General features: G+C 44.4%; 2 protein-coding genes across 4 annotated transcripts in view; one reads left to right on the forward strand and one right to left on the reverse strand.

The window, feature by feature from the left end:
* Positions 1-638: 638 nt before the first annotated feature.
* LOC115141376 (uridine phosphorylase 2-like) lies at positions 639-8,108 on the forward strand. Of its 2 annotated transcripts, none has more exons than XM_029680215.2 (8): positions 639-746; positions 847-928; positions 1,045-1,174; positions 1,268-1,429; positions 5,139-5,253; positions 5,375-5,584; positions 5,786-5,932; positions 6,073-8,108. In XM_029680215.2, the coding sequence occupies exons 2-8, from the start codon at positions 870-872 to the stop codon at positions 6,213-6,215; spliced, it is 966 nt and encodes a 321-aa protein (XP_029536075.1). In that variant the 5' UTR covers positions 639-746; positions 847-869; the 3' UTR covers positions 6,216-8,108. The 2 variants fall into 2 exon arrangements, with proteins under 2 accessions (XP_029536075.1, XP_029536164.1); XM_029680304.2 differs by having other exon boundaries at positions 858-928.
* Positions 8,109-18,168: 10,060 nt separating this feature from the next.
* The window catches only part of LOC115141588 (coiled-coil domain-containing protein 148), a 44,906-nt gene continuing 39,543 nt past the window's right edge, over positions 18,169-23,531 (reverse strand). The window contains exons 11-15 of one of the 2 annotated variants that reach the window (XM_029680639.1): positions 21,188-21,328; positions 20,338-20,456; positions 19,673-19,790; positions 19,301-19,444; positions 18,169-18,507 (exon numbers count right to left, since the gene is read on the reverse strand). In XM_029680639.1, coding sequence (XP_029536499.1) covers positions 18,346-18,507; positions 19,301-19,444; positions 19,673-19,790; positions 20,338-20,456; positions 21,188-21,328 — 684 coding nt within the window. In that variant the 3' untranslated portion in view covers positions 18,169-18,345. Of the gene's footprint in view, positions 18,508-19,300; positions 19,445-19,672; positions 19,791-20,337; positions 20,457-21,187; positions 21,329-23,531 lie in introns of those variants that run through there. The other variant, XM_029680723.1, reaches the window with a different exon arrangement.

Genomic DNA, 23,531 nt, shown 5'->3' on the forward strand with positions numbered 1-23,531 from the left:
TTCTCTTTATGTGCTCAATGAAGCACTCGTCGCCATTTTGAAATGGCATCTAGACATGTATTTGTTGACACCTGTGGTCTCCACGAATTGATCCTCTTTACCACCATCATCATAGTAGAAGTCCTATGGATGTAATTGACACAGGATACAAAGTGAATATGAAATATAATCCTCCCCGTAACGCTGAAATGAATGACTAGGATATGAGGCATATCAGAAAAAAGTGGTTAACATAATGTCAATGTATTTTATTGATATACACACACGTAGTCAAATATTTGTACACGCTCAATTGCTTTCGAACCTGAATGTATCATGAGATACAGTATTCCCAGTATTCTGAAAATTACATAATCGTCTTAGCTCATGTTTGAAAACATGGAGATGTGTGTTTATGTAACTTGAGTCCACCTTTATTTGCATGGCCATTTGTATTTTACACAACGGAAGTAATTAATTGAAATTTTTATTAAATTGTGTCTAGTCAAGCTCTTTGGATCTGAGCCAAGTATTTGTAGCGTCTGTCAAAGCATTTGTTTTAGATCAGTTAGAGACCAGACAGTCACTACTCCTCCCTCACTAACCAATCATTCCTGAGAGGTCACAGGGCAAAGCTATATCAGCCCCAGAATCCGAGACGCCACTTTCATTTCCTTCGAGCTGAACACGTGTCAAGAGTATTTGGAAACTGCTACACAGCACAACAGCGAATATCACCTGGATTATTTTTCTGTCTAGCCTGAAAGGTATGTATTGCACTTGTGGCTGTAGCTAATATTGTGGCTCTTAAGTATTTTGTTTGTAATATTGTGTTATATAGTTGATAGCAATTATTCATTTTTTTAGTATATCTACAGTGAACAACAGCCATGTCATATATTTTACTCAACTGTATGGGGACTGTCACGGACCATTCTGAATATAGCGAGTGAGTATTTTTATTTTGCTTTGAGGTTTCCTTACACCACTAGTTCTTGTTCTGCATTAGAGAGACTTTTATTATGACGCTTTCATGTGCTCGCTCGTATGTCAATGTTTTTACAGACTGGAGGTCAAGAACCCACAGATCCATGTTAAAAACCCCCACTTGGATACAATGGAAGAGGACATTCTCTATCACTTCAACCTGGGGACCAAGACCCACAACCTACCTGAGATGTTCGGAGACGTCAAGGTTTGTGGAAGTTGCCCAGACAAAATACTTGAAATACCTGATTTCGAAAAGCTACTCAAAGACAGTTGTCTTTTTATGTCTCCCCCTTTGCAGTTTGTGTGCGTCGGCGGGAGTGCCAATCGGATGAAGTCCTTTGCTCAGTTCATTCACCAGGAGCTGGCCTTGCCGCCCGGAAACATGGATAATGTCACAGATATCTGTGAAGGAACCGACCGCTACTCCATGTACAAAGTGGGACCCGTACTTTCTATCAGTGTAAGTATTGCACAATGGATACATCTCCCTCACAAGATAATGGTCTGACTTGACTTTCGATAGCCTGTTTAAGACTTTACAACTTGATAAGTGAAAATGATTTATGTAAGCCAGTGACTGACACCTGAAATTATGTAATATTATTATCAGATGTTTGGTGTGTTGCTGTGTCTTGTAATAATAATAACAACAATAATTGATTGGGTTTATATAGTGCTTTTCCACCTAGGTGCTCAAAGTGCTTTACAATAGTAAGAGGGGAATTCACCTCTACCACCACCAATGTGTGGCACCTACTTTAATGATGCACGGCAGCCATTTTTGTGCCAGAACGTAGCTAGCATAGTGGAGAGGTGAGGAGTTATTTATTTATATATACAGTATATCAGAAAAGTGAGTACACCCCTCACATTTTTGTAAATATTTGAGTATATCTTTTCATGTGACAACACTGAAGAAATGACACTTTGCTACAATGTAAAGTAGTGAGTGTACAGCTTGTATAACATTGTACATTTGCTATAACAGTGTAAATTTGCTGTCCCCTCAAAATAACTCAACACACAGCCATTAATGTCTAAACCGCTGGCAACAAAAGTGAGTACACCCCTAAGTGAAATGCAATTAGCCATTTCCCCTCCCCGGTGTCATGTGACTCGTTAGTGTTACAAGGTCTCAGGTGTGAATGGGGAGTAGGTGTGTTAAATTTGGTATCATCGCTCTCACACTCCCTCATACTGACTGGTCACTGGAAGTTCAACATGGCACCTCATGGCAAAGAACTCTCTGAGGATTTGGGGTCACTTAGAAATGTTGTTGTTTTTGTCCATTATAATAACATCAAATTGATCCGAAATACAGTGTAGACATTGTTAATGTTGTAAATGACTATTGTAGCTGGAAATGTCACATCTTTTAATGGAATATCTACATAGTTGTACAGAGGCCCATTATCAACAACCATCACTCCTGTGTTCCAATGGCACGTTGTGTTAGCTAATCCAAGTTTATCATTTTAAAAGGCTAATTGATCATTAGAAAACCTTTTTGCAATTATGTTTGCACAGCTGAAAACTGTTGTCCTGATTGAAGAACCAATAAAACGGTCCTTCTTTAGACTAGTTGAGTATCTGGAACATCAGCATTTGTGGGTTCGATTACAGGCGCAAAATGGCCAGAAACAAAGACCTTTCTTCTGAAACTCGTCAGTCTATTCTTGTTCTGAGAAATGAAGGCTATTCCATGCGAGAAATGAACAAGAAACTCAAAATAGATCTCGTACAACGCTGGGTACTACTCCCTTCACAGAATAGCGCAAACTAGATATGTTTGTCAGATGTTACTATAGAATACTGAAGTATAATTACAAGCGTTTAATAAGTGTCAAAGGCTTTTATTGACAGTTACATGAAGTTGATGCAAATAGTCAATATTTGCAGTGTTGACCCTTTTTTTTCAAGACCTCTGCAATCCACCTTGGCATGCTATCAATTAACTTATGTGCCACATCCTGACTGATGGCAGCCCATTCTTGCATAATCAATGCTTGGAGTTTGTCAGAATTTGTAGGTGTTTTGTTTGTCCAGCCGCCTCTTGAGGATTGACCACAGGTTCTCAACGGGATTAAGGTCTAGGGAGTTTCCAGGCCATGGACCCAAAATATCAATGTTTTGTTCCCCGAGCCACTTAGTTATCACTTTTGCCTTATGGCAAGGTGCTACATCATGCTGGAAAAGGCATTGTTCATCACCAAACTGTTCCTGGATGGTTGGGAGAAGTTGCTCTCGGAGGATGTGTTGGTACCATTCCTTATTCGTGGCTGTGTTCTTAGGCAAAATTGTGAGTAAGCCCACTCCCTTGGCTGAGAAGCAACCCCACACATGAATGGTCTCAGGGTGCTTTACTGTTGGCATGACACAGGACTGATGGTAGCGCTCACCTTGTCTTCTCCGGACAAGCTTTTTTCCGGATGCCCCAAACAATCGGAAAGGGGATTCATCAGAGAAAATGACTTTACCCCAGTCCTCAGCAGTCCAATCCCTGTATATTTTGCAGAATATCAGTCTGTCCCTGATGTTTTTCCTGGAAAGGAGGCTTTTTTGCTGCCCTTCTTGACACCAGGCCATCCTCCAAAACTCTTTGCTTCACTGTGCGTGCAGATACACTCTCACCTGGCTGCTGCCATTCCTGAGCAAGCTCTGTACTGGTGGTGCCCTGATCCCGCAGCTGAATCAACTTTAGGGGACGGTCCTGGTGCTTGCTGGACTTTCTTGGGTGCCCTGAAGCCTTCTTCACAACAATTGAACCTCTCTCCTTGAAGTACTTGATGATCCGATAAATGATTGATTTAGGTGCAATCTTACTAGCAGCAATAACCTTGCCTGTGAAGCCCTCTTTGTGCAAAGCAATGATGACAGCATGTGTTTCCTTGCAGGTAACCATGGTTGACAAAGGAAGAACAATGATTCCAAGCACCACCCTCCTTTTGAAGCTTCCAGTCTGTTATTCAAACTCAATCAGCATGACAGAGTGATCTCCAGTCTTGTCCTCGTCAACACTCACACCTGTGTTAGCGAGAGAATCACTGACATGATGTCAGCTAGTCCTTTTGTGGCAGGGCTGAAATGCAGTGGAAATGTTTTTGGGGGATTCAGTTCATTTGCATGGCAAAGAGGGACTTTGCAATTAATTGCAATTCATCTGATCACTCTTCATAACATTCTGGAGTATATGCAAATTGCCATCATACAAACTGAGGCAGCAGACTTTGTGAAAATGTATATTTGTGTCATTCTCAAAACTTTTGGCCACGACTGTACAGAGGCCCATGGGCCCTTCACTGCCCTGGGGGCTATAGGATCTCCTTAGACCAGCAGCCTGGTCTCATAGACTAGAATATTTTGTACGATATGTTACGTTTGGTATGGTTACATAAGACAGATGGTTACATAAGGCAAAAACAAATGTAGGTGGTTGGTCAGGGTGGATGGGTGAGCATAAAACACGAACGTCTAGCAACCCTAAGGTTGCAATTTCGAATCTCACCGCGGACAACTATAGCATTTGAGCTAATTAGCATATTTTCAACTACTTTCTACTTTTTTAGCAACTATTTAGCATGTTAGCTAACCCTTCCCCTAACCTTAACCCTTGTAGCTAACCCTAGCCAGCTAGCCACCTAGCTAGAATTCATAACATTCCATACGTTTCACAAATGTGTAACATATTGTACATTTGAGCAAATTCAACTCATATAGTACGAATTGTAATTCGTAACATATCATACGAAATGAGTGATGGACATCCACAAATTAATACATACCATACGAAACGTAACATATCATACTAAATGGAGTGTCTGGGATTTACGTACAGAATAACACAAAATGCTCTGAGACCAAGTTGAGATCAGAGGGAAGAATGCCTGCCAACCCGAGTTGCTTCCCACTGGCCAGCTGTATCATGGTGTCGCCGGCAGTAGCTAACGTGACCAAATGTTTTCCTCCAATATTTTATTCCATGGATCATGGCAGCTTTCATGAATTATTTTGTACAAAATTTGGTAACCATCTGGATGTCACCGTGATAACATCTACACATTGGGGAGAGCATGCACGGCGACTCAGTGTTTCACAACACCAAGTACTACTTTCCCGCAGTTCCGTTCACGTTAGTAAAGATTGTTAACCTCACCCCTCTGTCTCTGCAGCATGGTATGGGCGTCCCCTCCATCTCCATCATGCTCCATGAGCTCATCAAACTGCTGCATCATGCCCGCTGCATCGACTTCATCCTCTTCCGCATTGGCACCTCCGGTGGAGTCGGTCAGAGCGTACTTCCCCCCTTTCCATTCTTCTTTCGGATGTTAACACACATTTATTTGTACATGTTGATATAGTTGGGTAACACAGCTCTCTAAATCATGTCACTGGTGTCCCATTACAGGTCTGGAACCAGGAACCGTAGTGGTCACAGACAAGGCGGTGGACTGCTTCTTCCGCGCCCAGTTTGAGCAGGTGGTTCTAGGTAAGGTGGTCACCAGGAGCACAGAGCTGGATGTGGGCATATCCAAGGAGCTGCTGCAGTGCTCGTCCGAGTTAGACGATGTGCCAACCGTCATCGGAAACACCATGTGCACCAGTGACTTCTACGAAGGTAACCACGTCACGTTACCCACCGCTGTACACTCAGCCACTCAGAAGCCCTGAGTTAAAGCTACAGTCTGTGAGTTTGGTTGTTTTTTTTCGAATGGCTAGACTGACCCTTTAACTTAGGATGTACAGTACATTCCCAATGCTGCCTACTAGCCTTCTGGCTTTGATCTAACTCCGCCTGTGTTCTGTTGTGGTCCACCAGGTCAGGGTCGGCTTGATGGAGCTCTCTGCTCCTTCTCCACTGAGGACAAGCTGGAGTACTTAAGGAAAGCCTATAACACAGGAGTCAGGAATATTGAGATGGAGTCCACCGTCTTCGCAGCCATGTGTCGTGCCTGTGCCATCAAAGGTGTTGTTCAAAATAAATCCGTCTCCAACGTCACTAACTTTCTTTGACAGGGAAAATTCAGTAATCAATTTGAATGACCTCATCATGTAAAAAATCAAGTGTTCTTACATTCGTAACGGATGTAACCTTTCTCTCCCCAGCGGCTGTCGTCTGTGTGACTTTGTTGAACCGTTTCGATGGGGATCAGATCTCCACCCCTCATGATGTGCTAGTGGAGTACCAACAGAGACCTCAGGTTCTGGTGGCCCACTTCATCAAGAAACGCCTGGGCCTCGTCGTCTAAAGCTCCCTCCGATCACCTCTGCTGCCCATGAACTGCACATAGCTACAGCCTCGACTGTTACGGGGACATACACGGAGTGTACAAAACATTAGGAACTCCTTCCTATTGAGTTTCACCCCTTTTGCCCCCTGACTGAAGTGGATTTAACAGGTGACATCAATAAGGGATCATAGCTTTCACCTGGTCAGACTGTCATGGAAAGAGCAGGTGTTCTTAATGTTTTGTACACTCAGTGTATGTATACAGTCATGTTGATATGTTACGATATTATTTGAAGTGTTCTAAAAGTACATGAAGATTTTACAGATGTGTTGTATCGTGTATGATTTGTTAAATGAAGCTCAAAGAGTGGGCTCTTACGCAATTGTGTGGTATATTTGTAATGGTATTGCAGTTGAAGTCGGAGGTTTACATACACCTTAGCCAAATACATTTAAACAGTTTTTCACAATTCCTGACATTTAATCCTAGTAGAAATTCCTTGATTTAGGTTCAGTTAGGATCACCACTTTATTTTAAGAATGTGAAATGTCAGAATAAGAGTAGAGAGAATGATTTATTTCAGATTTTATTTATTTCATCACATCCCAGTGGGTCAGAAGTTTACATACATTCAATTAGTATTGGTCTCATTGCCTTTAAATAGTTTAACTTCAAACGCTTCAGGTAGCCTTCCACAAGCTTCCCACAATAAGTTGTGAGCATTTTGGCCCATTCCTCCTGACAGAGCTGGTGTAACTGAGTCGGGTTTGTAGGCCTCCTTGCTCGCACACGCTTTTTCAGTTCTGCCCACAAATGTTCTATAGAATTGAGGTCAGGGCTTTGTGATGGCCACTCCAATACCTTGACTTTGTTGTCCTTAAGCCATTTTGCCACAACTTTGGAAGTATGCTTGGGGTCATTGTCCATTTGGAAGACCCATTTGCGATCAAGCTTTAACCTCATGACTGATGTTGCTTCAATATATCCACATCATTTTTCTTCTCATGATGCCATCTATTTTGTGAAGTGCACGAGTCCCTCCTGCAGCAAAGCACCCCCACAACATGATGCTGCCACCCCCGTGCTTCACGGTTGGGATGGTGTTCTTCGGCTTGCAAGCCTCCCCCTTTTTCCTCCAAACATAACAATGGTCATTATGGTCAAACAGTTCTATTTTTGTTTCATCAGACATTTCTCCAAAAAGTACGATCTTTGTCCCCATGTGCAGTTGTAAACCGTGGTCTGGGTTTTTTATGGCGGTTTTGGAGCAGTGGCTTCTTCCTTGTTTCTTCCTTGCTGAGTTTATACTTGCGTACTATTGTTTGTACAGATGAACATAGTACTTTCAGGCATTTGGAAATTGCTCCCAAGGATGAACCAGACTTGTGGAGGTCTACAAATTATTTTATTTTGATTTTCCCATGATGTCAAGCAAAGAGGCACTGAGTTTGAAGGTAGGCCTTGAAATACATCCACAGGTACACCTCCAATTGACTCAAATTATGTCAATTAGCCTATCAGAAGCTTCTAAAGCCATGACATCATTTTCTGGAGTTTTCCAAGCTGTTTAAAGGCACAGTCAACTTAGTGTATGTAAACTTCTGACCCACTGGAATTGTGATACAGTGAATTATAAGTGAAATAATCTGTATGTAAACAATTGTTGAAAAAATTACCTGTGTCATGCACAAAGTAGATGACCTAAATGACCTTGCCAAAACTATAGTTTGTTAACAAGAAATGTGTGGAGTGGTTGAAAAACGAGTTTTAATAACTCCAACCTAAGTGTATGTAAACTTCCGACTTCAACTGTATATATTGTGTTGCTTTTGACTACCTTGACTGTGTAGATGAAATTGTTGGTTTCTCTGTAACTACACTGAACAGAAATATAAACGCAACCTGTAAAGATCCCAGAAATCTTCTATATGCACAAAAAGCTTATTTCTCTCATTTTTTTGTCACAAATTTGATTACATCCCTGTTAGTGAGCATTTCTCCTTTGCCAAGATAATCCATCCAGCCAACTGATGCGATATTTCAAGAAGCTGAATGAACAGCATAGGTGCACCTTGTGCTGGGGACAATAAAAGGCCACTAAAATGTGCAGTTTTGTGACACAACACAATGCCACAGATATCGCACGTTTTGAGGGAGCGTGCAATTGGCATGCTGACTGCAGGAATATCAGCCAGAGCTGTTGCCACAATGAAATGTTTTATCTACCATATACCGCCTCCAATGTCAGTATGTTCAACCGGCCTCAACCGCAGGCCACATGTATGGCATTGTGTGGGCGAATGGTTTGCTGATGTCAGCATGGGGAACAGAGTACCCCATGGTGGGGTTATGTTATCGGCAGGCATAAACTACGGACAATGAACACAATTGTATTTTATCGATGGCAATTTGAATGCACAGAGATACCATGATGAGATCCTGATGCCCATTGTCGTGCCATTCATCTGCCGCCATCACCTCATGTTTCAGCATGATAATGCACGGCCCCATGTTGCAAGGATCTGTACACAATTCCTGGATCTGAAAATGTCCCAGTTCTTCCATGGCCTGCGTCCTCACCAGACATGTCACCTGTTGAGCATGTGTACGACAGCGTGTTCCAGTTCCCGCCAACTTCCAGCATCTTTGCACAGCCATTGAAGAGGAGTGGGACAACATTCCACAGGCCGCAATCAGAAGCCTGATCAACTATGCGAAGGAAATGTGTCGCGCTGCATTAGAGAAATGGTGGTCACACCAGATACTGACTGGTTTTCTGATCAACACCCCTACCTTTTTTTTAAGGTATCTGTGACCAACAGATGCATATCTGTATTCCCAGTCACGGGAAATCCATAGATTTGGGCCTAATGAATTTATTTCAATTGACTGATTTAGTTACAGGAATTGTAACTCAGTAAAATCTTTGAAATTGTTGCATGTTGCGTTTCTATTTTTTTCTATTTTTGTTCAGTATACCTGATGACATTAAGTCCTATGACTTTTAAAAATGTAATAAGGATTTAGAGAAAGATGCTCTCTTCTGACTGTAATTTAATCAAATGGCTCATGGCTCAGGAGTTAGGCACTGGCGTAGCGGAACTATATATGGAAATTGAAATGCATCTCTGACTTCATTGTACCTGCCATTTTTAAATCCGGAATAAATTCAGTTCAGGCCTGGCTGATATGGGTCCACATCCTCTTATTCAACATGGATTATTAAGAAATGACTAGCTTCAAAATGGAGATGAGACACTAAAGGATTGCAAGAATAGACCAGCAATAGTCATATTTATCTGAACTTTGCACTGACACGAAGCCAAATCAGCGTATGGTTATAACATCCATGTACACTGAGTGTACAAAACATTAAGAACAGCTTCCTAATATTGTTTTGCACCCCCTTTTGCCCTCAGAACAGCCTCAATTCGTCAGGTCATGGACTGTACAATGTGTCGAAAGCGTTCCACAGGGATGCTGGCCCTTGTTGACTCCCAATGCGTCCCACAGTTGTGTCAAGTTACCTGGATATCATTTCAAATCATATTGTATTTGTCACATGCGCCGAATACAACGGGTGTTGACCTTACAGTTGGGGACGCAGGAAATATCGGTGAGCATATCGGAATCGGACAATATTATCTAAAAATGCCAACATCGGCATCGTCCGGATGCCTAGTTTAACGCCGATGTGCAAAAGCGATGTAAAAGCTGAAGTGCATACCTATATAACGTACGTAGATGACCTACCTACCTATATAACGTACGTAGAGGATGTAATGACGGCACGAAAAATACAGCGCTACACAGAACAAAAGCAGAAAAATACTAAGCACATACTTCCAAGTCGAGCAGTCATTTGAAAGAGGGACAACTCAGAGGCAAAATCCAATAACGGCAAGATAATGTAATTCTTTGCCCTTGACAATCAACCGTCCTCCGTCGTGGATGATGTTGGCTTTCGCCGACTGGCCGAGCCCCGGTACACACTATTTTTCAGATGTTGCCCTACCGGAGTTACACAGTATTGTTGAAACGTACATCTATGATCCACTTGCTATGGGCGTCACTGCTATTAGCTTCACGACTGACATTTGGACCAGCGATGTCAGCCCCATGGGCATGCTGAGTCTGACAGCACAGTGGGTCGATGAGGATTTCGTACTGAGCAAAGCCGTATTGCTCAAGAATGTTCTGGTTCTCATACCGCTGCTGCCATTTCAATGGCATTTGAGAACATGTTTGAAACTTGGAAACATGAACACACTCCTAGCGCCATTCGAACAACTGCTGGATGGAAAGGTGGAAACGAACACAGTGACAGTGCGCACCGAGGAAGAGAGGCCATGGACAGACAGCTGAAACTTCACTGCTTGACATGTATGATGATATCCTGGTTGAAAATGAAACTGAACAAATGAACAACAAAACAGCACAGCAAGTAAGTGAAAGAAAGAGGTTTTGATTGTTTTACTGGTAATGGGAACATCAAACCAAAATGTATTTGTCACATACACATGGTTAGCAGATGTTAATGCGAGTGTAGCGAAATGCTTGTGCTTCTAGTTCCGACAGTGCAGTAATATCTAACAATAATGTCTAACAGTAATATCTATCAAGTAATCTAACAATTCCCCAACAACTACCTAATACACACACATCTAAAGGGGTGAATGAGAATATGTACATGTAAGTATATGGATGAGCGATGGTGAAGGTGCAATAGATGGTATAAAATACAGTGTATACATGTGATATGAGTAATGTAAGATATGTAAACATTATTCAAGGGGCATTATTTAGAGTGTATTCTATAAAGTGACTAGTGATCCATTTATTAAAGTGGCCAGTGATTGTGTTTCAATGTAGGCAGCAGCCTCTCTGAGTTAGTGATTGCTGTTCAACAGTCTGATGGCCTTGAGATAGAGGCTGTTTTTCAGTCTCTCAGTCCTAGCTTTGATGCACCTGTACTGACCTCGCCTTCTGGATGGTAGCGATGTGAACAGGCAATGGCTCGGGTGGTTGATGTCCTTGATGATCTTTTTGGCCTTCCTGTGACATCGAGTGCTGTAGGTGTCATGGATGGCAGGTAGTTTGCCCCCGGTGATGCTTTGTGCAGACCGCACCACCCTCTGGAGAGCGTTGCGGTTGAGAGCGGTGCAGTTACCGTAGCAGCCTGTGATACAGCCTGACAGGATGTTCTTGATTGTGCATCTGTAAAAGTTTGTCAGGTTTTTGGGTGGCAAGTACAATTTCTTCAGCCTCCTGAAGTTGAAGAGGCGTTGTTGCGCCTTCTTCACCACACTGACTGTGTGAGTGGACCATTTCAGTTTGTCTGTGATGTGTACGCCGAGGAACTTAAAACTTTCCACCTTCTCCACTGCTGTCCCTTCGATGTGGATGGGGGGGTGCTCCCTCTGCTGTTTCCTGATGTCCACGTCATCTCCTTTGTTTTGTTGATGTTGAGTGAGAGTTTTTTTTCCTGAAACCACACTCCGAGTGCCCTCACCTCCTCTCTGTAGGCTGTCTCGTTGTTGGTAATCAAGCCCACTACTGTTGTGTTGTCTGCAAACATGATGATTGAGTTGGAGGTGTGCATGGCTACACAGTCGTGGGTGAACAAGGAGTACATGAGTGGGCTGAGCACGCACCCTTGTTGGGGCCCCAGTGTTGAGGGTCAGCGAAGTGGAGAGGTTGTTTCCTACCTTCACCACCTGGGGGCGGCCCGTCAGAAAGTCCAGGACCCAATTGCACAGGGCAGGGTTGAGACCCAAGGCCTCCAGCTTGATGATGAGCTTGGAGGGTACTATGGTGTTGAATGCTGAGCTGTAATCAATGAACAGCATTCTTACATAGCTTTTCCTTTTGGACATATGGGTTAGGGCAGTGTGATGGCGATTGCATAGTCTGTGGACTTGTTGGGACGGTACGCAAACTGAAGTGGGTCTAGGGTGGCCGGTAAGGTGGAGGTGTTATGATCCTTGACTAGTCAGTTTTTCAAAGCACTTCATGATGACAGAAGTGAGTGCTACCGGCATTAGTCATTTAGTTCAGTTATCTTTACATTCTCGGGTACAGGAGCAATGGTAGCCATCTTGAAGCATGTGGGGACAACAGACTGGGATAAGGAGCGATTGAAAATGTCAAGGACTAGGGATGCCGTCTGGCCAGCAGCCTTGCGAGGGTTAACACGTTTAAATGTTTTACTCACGTCAGCCATGGAGAGGGTGGGGGCGCAGTCCTTGTTAGCGATTGAAAATGTCAAGGACTAGGGATGCCGTCTGGCCAGCAGCCTTGCGAGGGTTAACACGTTTAAATGTTTTACTCACGTCAGCCATGGAGAGGGTGGGGGCGCAGTCCTTGTTAGCGGGACTCGACTGTGTCACTGTATTATCCTCAAATCGGGCAAAGAAGGTGTTTAGTTTGTCTGGAAGCGTGACGTCGGTGTCCGTGACGTGACTGGATTTATTTTTGTAGCCCGTGATTTCCTGTAGATCCTGTCACGTCTCATGTCTGAGCCGTTGAATTGCGACTCCACCTTGACCCTGTACTGGAATTGCTTGTTTGATTGCCTGTTTGATTGCCTTGCGGAGGGAATAGCTACACTGTTTATATTCAGACATATTCCCAGAACTCTTTCCATGGTTAAATGTGGTGGATTGCACTTTCAGTTTTGCGCGAATGCTGCCATCCATGCACGGTTTCTGGTTAGGGTAGGGTTTAATAGTCACAGTGGGTACAATATCTCCAACGCACTTCTTTATAAACGCACTCACAGAGTCAGCGTATAGGTCAATGTTGTGCTCTGAGGCTGACCGGAACATATTCCAGTCCGCGTGATCAAAACAATCTTGAAGTGTGGCTTCCGATTTGTCAGACCAGCATTGAATGGTTCTCGTCACCGGTACATCCTGTTTGAGTTTCTGCCTATAAGACGAAAGGAGCCAGATGGCGTTGTGGTCCGATTTGCCGACCATACGTAAATGCCAACAAAATAACTTTTTGGTCAGTGTGATGTATGGTGTGGTGTGTGTGTGTGTAACCTTTATTTAACTAGGCAAGTCAGTTAAGAACAAATTCTTATTTACAATGACGGCCTACCCCGGCCAAACCCAGACGACGCTGGGCCAATTGTGCGCCACCCTATGGGACTCCCAATCACAGCCGGATGTGATACAGCCTGGATTCAAACCAGGTGTGGTAGTGACACCTCTTGCACTAAGATGCAGTGCCTCAGACCTCTGTGTGTGTGTGTGTGTGTGACTATTTAACTGTACTAGATGCTTAAAAGGCCGCAATTTTTTAAATGATCGGTTATTGGTATATGTATCGGGGTTTTTTGGCAAGGAAAAGGCAAGGAAAATATTGGATATCGGTATCAGCCAAAACTGTCATACATACATACATACATACATACAGTGGGGCAAAAAAGTATTTAGTCAGCCACCAATTGTGCAAGTTCTCCCACTTAAAAAGAGAGAGGCCTGTAATAGGAACACTTCAACTATGACAGACAAAATGAGGAAAGAAATCCAGAAAATCACATTGTAGGATTTTTAATGAATTTATTTGGAAATGATGGTGGAAAATACATATTTGGTCACCTACAAACAAGCAAGATTTCTGTCTCTCACAGACCTGTAACTTCTTCTTTAAGAGGCTCCTCTGTCCTCCAGTCGTTACCTGTATTAATGGCACCTGTTTGAACTTGTTATCAGTATAAAAGACACCTGTCCACAACCTCAAACAGTCACACTCCAAACTCCACTATGGCCAAGACCAAAGAGCTGTCAAAGGACACCAGAAACTAAATTGTAGACCTGCACCAGGCTGGGAAGACTGAATCTGTCATAGGTAAGCGGCTTGGTTTGAAGAAATCAACTGTGGGAGCAATTATTAGGAAATGGAAGACATACAAGACCACTGATAATCTCCCTCGATCTGGGGCTCCAAGATCTCACCCCGTGGGGTCAAAATGATCACAAGAACGGTGAGCAAAAATTCCAGAACCACACGGGGGGACCTAGTGAATGACCTGCAGAGCTGGGACCAAAGTAACAAAGCCTACCATCAGTAACACACTACGCCGCCAGGGACTCAAATCCTGCAGTGCCAGACGTGTCCCCCTGCTTAAGCCAGTACATGTCCAGGCCCGTCTGAAGTTTGCTAGAGAGCATTTGGATGATCCAGAAGAGGATTGGGAGAATGTCATATGGTCAGATGAAACCAAAATATAACTTTTTGGTAAAAACTCAACTCGTCGTGTTTGGAGGACAAAGAATGCTGAGTTGCATCCAAAGAACACCATACCTACTGTGAAGCATGCTGGTGGAAACATCATGCTTTGGGGCTGTTTTTCTGCAAAGGGACCAGGACGACTGATCTGTGTAAAGGAAAGAATGAATGGGGCCATGTATCGTGAGATTTTGAGTGAAAACCTCCTTCCATCAGCAAGGGCATTGAAGATGAAACGTGGCTGGGTCTTTCAGCATGACAATGATCCCAAACACACCGCCCGGGCAACGAAGGAGTGGCTTCGTAAGAAGCATTTCAAGGTCCTGGAGTGGCCTAGCCAGTCTCCAGATCTCAACCCCATAGAAAATCTTTGGAGGGAGTTGAATGTCTGTGTTGCCCAGCAACAGCCCCATCACTGCTCTAGAGGAGATCTGCATAGAGGAATGGACCAAAATACCAGCAACAGTGTGTGAAAACCTTATGAAGACTTACAGAAAACGTTTGACCTCTGTCATTGCCATCAAAGGGTATATAACAAAGTATTGAGATAAACTTTTGTTATTGACCAAATACTTATTTTCCACCATCATTTGCAAATATATTCATTAAAAATCCTACAATGTGATTTTCAGGACTTTTTCTAATTTTGTCTGTCATAGTTGAAGTGTACCTATGATGAAAATTACAGGCCTCTCTCATCTTTTTAAGTGGGAGAACTTGCACAATTGGTGGCTGACTAAATACTTTTTTGCCCCACTGTAGATACATGCATACATGTATACATACATACATACATACATACATACATACATACATACATACATACATACATACATACATACATACATACATACATACATACATACATACATAAAGTGAAATGCTTACTTACAAGCCCTTAACCAACAATGCAGTTTTAAGGTAAAAATGGTTAAGAAATCAAAATAATTAAAGAGCAGCAGTAAAATAACTATAGCGAGACTATATCCAGGGGCTACCGGTACAGAGTCAATGGGCAGGGCACAGGTTAGTCGAGGTAATTGAGTTAAAGTGACTATGCATAGATAATAACCAGAGTAGCAGCAGCGTAAAAGAGGGGTGGGGGGACAATGTAAATAGTCCGGGTAGCCATTTGATTAGCTGTTCAGGAGTATTATAACTTGGGGGAAGAAGCTGTTATGAAGCCTTTTGGACCTAGACTTGGCGCTCCGGTACCGCTTGCCACGTGGTAGCAGAGAGAACAGACTATGAATAGGGTGTCTGGAGTCTTCGACCATTTTTAGGACCTTTGTCTGACACCGCCTGGTATAGAGGTCCTGGATGGCAGGAAGCTTGACCTCAGTGATGTACTGGGCCGTACGCACTAACCTCTGTAGTGACAGAGGCCGAGCAGTTGCCATACCAGGCGGTGATTCAACCGTTCAGGATGCTCTTGATGGTGCAGCTGTAGAACATTTTGAGGATCTGAGGACCCATGCCAAATATGTTCAATCTCCTGAGGGGGAATAGGTTTTGTCATGTCCTCTTCATGACTGTCTTGGTGTGCTTGGACCATGATAGTTTGTTTCTGATGTGGACACCAAGCAACTTGAAGCTCTCAACCTGCTCCATTACAGCCCTGTCGATGAGAATGGGGGCATGCTCGGTCCTCCTTTTCCTGTAGTCCACAATCATCTCCTTTGTCTTGATCACGTTGAGGGAGAGGTTGTTATCTGTCTCTCCCTATAGGCTGTTTCATCGTTGTCGGTGATAAGGCCTACCACTCATCGGCAAACTTAATGATGGAGTCGTGCCTGGCCGTGCAGTCATGGATGAACAAGGAGTACAGGAAGGGACTGAGCACGCACCCCTGAGGTGCCCCCGTGTTGAGGATCAGCGTGGCAGATGTGTTGTTACCTACCCTTACCACCTGGGGGCGGCCTGTCAGGAAGTCCACAATCCAGTTGCAGAGGGAGGTGTTTAGTCCCAAGGTCCTTAGCTTAGTGATGAGCTTTGTGGGCACTATGGTGTTGAACTCTGAGCTGTAGTGAATGAATCGCATTCTCACGTAAGTGTTCCTTTTGTCCAAGTGTGAAAGGGCAGTGTGGAGTGCAATAGACATTGCATCATCTGTGGATCTGTTAGGGGGGTATGCAAATTGGAGTGGGTCTAGTGTTTCTGGTATAATGGTGTTGATGTGAGCCATGACCAGCCTTTCAAAGCACTTCATGGCTACAGACATGAGTGCTACGAGTCGGTAGTCATTTAGGCAGGTTACCTTAGAGTTCTTGGGCACAGGGACTATGGTGGTCTGCTTGAAACATGTTGGTATTACAGACTCAGTCACGGACTGGTTGAAAATGTCAGTGAAGACACTTGCCAGTGGGTCAGCGCATGCTCGGAGTACACGTCCTGGTAATCCATCTGGTCCTGCGGCCTTCTGAATGTTGACCTGTTTAAAGGTTTTACTCACATCGGCTCTGGAGAGCGTGATCACACAGTCGTCCGGAACAGCTGATGCTCTCATGCATGCTTCAGTGTTGCTTGCCTCGAAGCGAGCATAGAAGTAATTTAGCTAATCTGGTAGGCCCGTGTCAATGGGCAGCTCTCGGCTGTGCTTCCCTTTGTAGTCTGTAATAGTTTACAAGCCCTGCCACATCCGACGAGCATCTGAGCCAGTGTAGTACGATTCAGTCTTAGTCCTGTATTAACACTTTGACTGTTTGATGGTTTGTCTGAGGGCATAGTGGGATTTCTTATAAACGTCTGGGTTATATCCCGCTCCTTGAAAGAAGTAGTTCCACCCTTTAGCTCAGTGTGGATGTTGCCTGTAATCCATATGGATTCTGGTTGGGGTATGTACGTCCAGTCACTGTGGGCACGACATCATCAATGCACTTATTGATGAAGCCAGTGACTGATGTGGTGTCCTCCTCAATGCCATCGGAAGAATCCCAGAACATATTCCAGTCTGTGCTATTAAAACAGTCCTGTAGCTTAGCATCTGCATCATCTGACCACTTCTTTATTGACCGAGTCACTGGTGCTTCCTGCTTTAGTTTTTGGCTTGTATCCTGAAATCAGGAGGATAGAATTAAGGTCAGATTTGTCAAATGGAGGGCGAGGGAGAGCTTTGGGTGGTGGACCATTCTTGATACACACGGGAAACTGTTGAGTGTGAAAAGCCCAGCAGCATTGCAGTTCTTGACACAAACCGGTGCGCCTGGCACCTACTACCATACCCCGTTCAAAGGTACTTAATGCTTTTGTCTTGCCCATTCAGCCTCTAAATAGCACACATACACAATCCATGTCTCAATTATCTCAAGGCTTAAAAATCCTTCTTTAACCTGTCTCTTCCCCTTCATCTACACCGATTGAAGTGGATTTAACAAGTGACATCAATAAGGGATCATAGCTTTCACCTCGATTCACCTGGTCAGCCTGTGTCATGCAAAGAGCAGGTATTCCTAATGTTTGTACACTCAGTGTATGTTACAGAGTCAAATGAGCAACTACAGGTATATACAGCTAAATACCATTTATGACAGGTTTCTCATAATGACAGGCAGTTGTTATCTAACGTCACAGTGGCACGAAACGCAGACATTCTTTGTTAAATGAAGTATCAGATACTGACAGATAGCAAAGGGAGGCGTATGAGGAATACTGTGAGGAATATGTTAGAAGTTGAGCCAATATGGTCTGTATTGACAATCACAGAAGTAGCTCAAAGAAGACACTGACAAATCTGTGGACAAATATCGCTTTTTTATCTATATCACCTGTACCTGTAGCCAGTTTCCAAGATGTTTAAAAAAATAATTCAACTTCACATCAATAAAAACATGCTCTGTCACTGGCCAGGGAAAATGTTATTTACATTATGACTTATTCGGGACACCTGGTTAGCAATTTTGATTGAAAAGGGCTAAACACTCTTTGTGGAAGACTTGAATCCTGTGGAGTCAGTGTCCCGTCGAGGTGGTCTGGGTGGCTGGACTACAGACAGAACCTCCGTCGCATACAGTGTGTCATGGAGTCCTGCTGCCCGGAGGGCCAGTTCAATCCTCACTCTCGGATCAGACACAATCTGGAAACCAACAGAGGAAATGATAATAGGGATCTGGTCAAAAGGAGTGCACTATATTGGGAATACGGTGCCATTTGGGACGCGCTGTTGTAAGGTCCAAAAGGCATAAAAAAATAGATAAGGACGATACAGTCACACCCTTGTTCATACATTTTTATGATATTTTGCAATTCTAGTCAAACATGTTTTCATACGTTTCCAAACATTCCTCAGTTAAACCAAGGTGATTTAGTCATCGATCACGTTTTCAATTGGAGGAGATGATCTAACCGTCACTGGCCTGATTATGCAATAGACTGCAGGTAAAAAAACAGTGTTTCCTGTGGAGTCGTGACACAATGTACCAGACAGATGTACTGTATGTAACTTCACCCACAGGCCTCGAGGGGATTCTGTTTAAAGGTCTGTCTGCATGAGGGTAAGGTTTGTTTACCCAGGTCAAACATTATTGTGAAGGATTTTTCTGGGTTTTTGTATATCAATGAGTGAGGCAGTAAACACAAAATATTACATTGACACAAAAAGGAGGTTGGTGGGAGGAGCTATAGGAGGACGGGCTCATTGTAATGGCTGGAATGGAATCACTGGAACGGCATCAAACATAAACCACGTTTGATCCCGTTCCATTCATTCCATTCCAGCCACAATGAGCCCGTCTTCCCACCACCCTCCTTGGACTGACACACGTTAACAACCTTGGGAGCTACTGGAGAGGGCGCAGTGGGGGAAAAGGCAGATTGACGTGTGTTGACTTGAGAGCAGAAAGTAAAGGACAGTGGCAGGCCAGACTCACCTGAGAGTCTGTGTACGTGTTGAGGTGATATAGGGGACGGTGCAACCAAAACTCCTCCTCTCCGCTCTGCTGCATTATCCGGCCTCTCCAGGCCTCCGTATCTCCCATCATCCTCTCTGGGTCTGGCTCTGCCACCACTGCCACCTTAACCATGTGGGGGATGGAGAAATCACTTGGGAAAAACACCAATTTGATGAAAGCCTAGTCATTTCCTTGTATTTCCCTATCCCACCAGTAAGTGGCAGTGAAGCCTCAAAACCAACATGGAACAGCGGGGTCAAAAGCGGCCACAAATGTTCTCCTCCGTGGCATTTTAAATGTCAGATCCAATAAGGGAAGTGAATGCGAATAAATACTGATAAAGAGACGTACCTGATTTCTCAGGGCCTCCAGACGACCGTCTCTCTCCTCTTCCTCTTTTAGGTGCTGGAGCGCCTGCGCCTCCCTCTCCTGCCTCCGCTGCAGCAGCGCCTCCTCACGAAACTGCACCCTGAGGGCAGGAGGGTACAGAGAGAGGGGAGGGAGAGAAGTGGGCAAGGACTTCAGCCCTCAGCCCAGGCAACACCTATCTGTGGTGGCACAGCAACCCTGCAGGCTGGGAGAGCGTTATGGGCTGCTAGAGAGCTGCTCCTCGGTCTCAGCAGCAGCTACAGTATCTCATGTCCTCAGAGCTCCTCACCCTGGCCTGACTATCTCAACCCTGTCTCTCTCTCGTTCTCCTAGCACTGTTTAAATGCCAGGGACTTGAAAGGGGGCTTGAATGCTAGAGAGGACCGTGGAACTTTTTAGAAAACTAAAAAGAAAACGGCAACTTATCGAATCATACCAGGGGTTCCTAAAATGAGATATTTCAAACTAATTCCTCAATTTGTCATGGAAAAACATATAAATGAATCCATAAATGAGTCACCATTCGAAATAAAGGTGTTTTATGAACACTGTCCAAATAAGCCATAGGGGCGAACAAAGAACTGCCTGTCAGCCAGGTGTTGAGCTCTCTCCTTGAGGCTAAGCTGCTGCCCATGGTGCATGCTTACCTTTCCTTATCTCTCTTAGCTTGCTCTGCCATGAATCTCCTCAGCTCTGTCAGTCTCTGCTGATCTCTCCTCTCCAGCTCCTCTCTCCTCCTCTGTTTCTCTGCATAGTACTGCTTCACCTAAGATATACAGGGAACGAACGTTCACAAAATAAACCAAAAAGTTTACAGTAATGCCTGGAGCAAGCGAGTGAACACGAGGGAAACTTTAGTGTGATGTCATCGCGTCCTATTGATCGTGACGGTGTGAAATCAGATAAGAGTAAATCAAATGAATGAGACGATAGTTCATAGTCTGAGAGATGACTGTGTACAAGTATATGTAATCCATTTCAGCCTAAATGGCATCATTAATCAGAGATTCTCCCAGCTTTCCTGTGGTACTGTAGCAGGCCCCAAAGGAGGGGCGCAATCAAACAAGGCCGGCACCAATACACACCCTGGGGCGATACCAAGGGGCAATGAGGGTCAGGGACCACACGCTTCTACATACACACACACACACACACACACACACACACACACACACACACACACACACACACACACACACACACAATCATACCTCATTAAGCTGAATACACAATTAATCAAGCTAATGAAAATCATCATGACACTTTTCCACTTTTCTGACAACCTTATAATAACATATACGGTAATATTATGTTACATATCCGTGGAGTTAAATCACTCAAATGAACTTGGGCCATGCCTACAGTATATTGGATACTAAGATGTTATTATATATTGCCATAGAATCTGAGGAGCAAAGACTCATTTCAAACATAATGTGACTGGGGGCAGTGCAATATGCTGGAGCGTGGCAGGTGTAAGGATTAGGGGGTCTTTACTTTTTCCTTCTGCAGTGACCTCATGGTCGAGTCTCTCTCCTGCTCCCTCCTCAGTCTGTCCTCCTTTTCGTCCTGCTGCCTGCCAGCAATGGCTGCCTCCAATCTGGCAACCTCTTCTTGATGGGCACGCCATTTCTGCAGCTGGACACACACACACAGGCATGTAGGTTAGTGCCAATCAAAGGCTGCCTCTCTGGACTGAATCACGTTGCCAGATGCCCAGCTGGGTACCAGCCCCAGGGTCTGGTGGGAATGAAAAGGGAAAAGAGGTGTTGAAACAGCATCTCACAGCACGTTAGAATACCTCAGGACAGTACCGAGACACAGAAAACCCTGCTCCCACACTGTAATGTAGCTATTTATGCACTATCCTGCACAACACTTACTTTTTTAATTTTTTTATTTTACCCCTTTTTCTCCCCAATTTCATGGTATCCAATTGTTGTAGTAGCTACTATCTTGTCTCATCGCTACAACTCCCGTACGGGCTCGGGAGAGACGAAGGTTGAAAGTCATGCGTCCTCCGATACACAACCCAACCAAGCCGCACTGCTTCTTAACCCAGCGCGCATCCAACCCGGAAGCCAGCCGCACCAATGTGTCGGGGGAAACACCGTGCACCTGGCCACCTTGGCTAGCGCGCACTGCGCCCCGGCCCGCCACAGGAGTCGCTGGTGCACGATGAGACAAGGGCATCCCTACCGACCAAGCCCTCCCTAACCCGGACGACGCTAGGCCAATTGTGCGTCGCCCCACGGACCTCCCAGTCGCGGCCGGTTACGACAGAGCCTGGGCACGAACCCAGGGACTCTGATGGCACAGCTGGCGCTGCAGTACAGCACCCATAACCACTGCGCCACCCGGGAGGCCCCCACAACACTTACTTAACCAACAACATGTTGCTATAAGCCATTGTCTCACAGCTACACACACTCCAACACACACACTCCACATATGCAATCAGACTCAGTGAAAGTGCGAGCACACACACATGTGCATGCACACACACACACACACTCACGCACACACGCACACACGCACACACACACACACACACACACACACACACACAACAATAGTTGAGGAGTAAGTGACAGGTTGGTTATGCATCAGGGTCCCTGTGGCACGGTGTGCACTGAAGTGTTGCAATCCAAACAGGCAGACAGATTTACAGATCCCTCAACACAGAGCTTAGGAACCCCCTAAAGAGAGCCAAGCATTATTAACACAGTCTATCACACATTAGCACCAGCATCATCATCAATCCAATCAGCCTGCCTGTCTGCCTGCCAGCCTGCCTAAGAGGAACCAACAACTGGCTGCTGTCTGTTTGTTTGGGGGAAGCTTAGAGGAAAGACCCTGCCCTGCCTTAATCAAATGACATCGGGGTTTGTCTCAAATTGCACCCTATTCCATTTAGTGCACTGCTTTTGAGTAGTGCACTATAGAGGATGACAAAGCAAGAAAACGCGTTTCACTGTACTACTGCTCGTGACAATAAAACGTATAACTTGGAATAGGGTGCCATTTGGTACGTAGACTTGGGGATGGAAAGATATGGAGGTGTATGCTTACATTAAGGCCTCTTGTGGGTTTAATAGAATAGTTATTAGTTATGATGCAAGACAGAGGCTCAACCTCTTAGAAGGTCTGCCCTTAGAGGAAGCATCACCTGTATTTCTCATCAACCACTCACTTTACATCACTTTTTGACTCAACTTTATTGTCTATCAACTTTGAGATAAAATATAAGATAATGGCTGTGGGGAAATGTTGGTTGCGGCTCTGTGCATACATAGAAACACGTAATAAAACATAGACAAGGACATACAAAGACAATAAATACAGGTAGAAACAGTGCATGAGCAATCAATGACTCATCTGTGCACTAAACACATCAGTACACTCTGTCAACTACAACTTCAACTGAAGGCCAACCCGTGGCTCCAACTTGTGGTTTCAAACATCCAGGAGCCTCACTACTACTGGAACTTCAAAGTTGAAACTATTCAAATCAAATATAACAATTACATCTAATCCTCAGATTGCCTGTAGATCAGAAATGTGGTCATTTGTCTCTCAGTCTCCAATTTGCCAGGATAGTGTCTAGTCATCCTTGTTGTGGTGAGAGGGAGAGACAGAGAGAGAGAGAGCGAGGGAGAGAGAGAGAGAGAGGGGGGAAGTGAGTGATAGAGAGAGAGAGGGGAAGTGAGTGATAGAGAGAGAGAGAGAGAGAGAGAGAAAAGAGAAAACGAGGGAGAGAGAGAGAGATAGAGAGAGGAAGTGAGTGAGAGAGAGAGAGGGGAAGTGAGTGAGAGAGAGAGAGGGGAAGTGAGTGAGAGAG

This window comes from Oncorhynchus nerka, linkage group LG1 (assembly GCF_034236695.1).
Source record: "Oncorhynchus nerka isolate Pitt River linkage group LG1, Oner_Uvic_2.0, whole genome shotgun sequence".
Lineage (NCBI taxonomy): Eukaryota > Metazoa > Chordata > Actinopteri > Salmoniformes > Salmonidae > Oncorhynchus > Oncorhynchus nerka.

What these genes read in the sequence shown, in the direction of transcription:
- LOC115141376 (XM_029680215.2), top strand. Translation starts at nt 870, where the DNA reads ATGTCATATATTTTACTCAACTGTATGGGGACTGTCACGGACCATTCT. An exon ending in AGATGTTCGGAGACGTCAAG is followed by an intron (nt 1,175 to 1,267) that starts GTTTGTGGAAGT and finishes CCCCCTTTGCAG; the next exon opens with TTTGTGTGCGTCGGCGGGAG. An exon ending in CACCAGTGACTTCTACGAAG is followed by an intron (nt 5,585 to 5,785) that starts GTAACCACGTCA and finishes GTGGTCCACCAG; the next exon opens with GTCAGGGTCGGCTTGATGGA.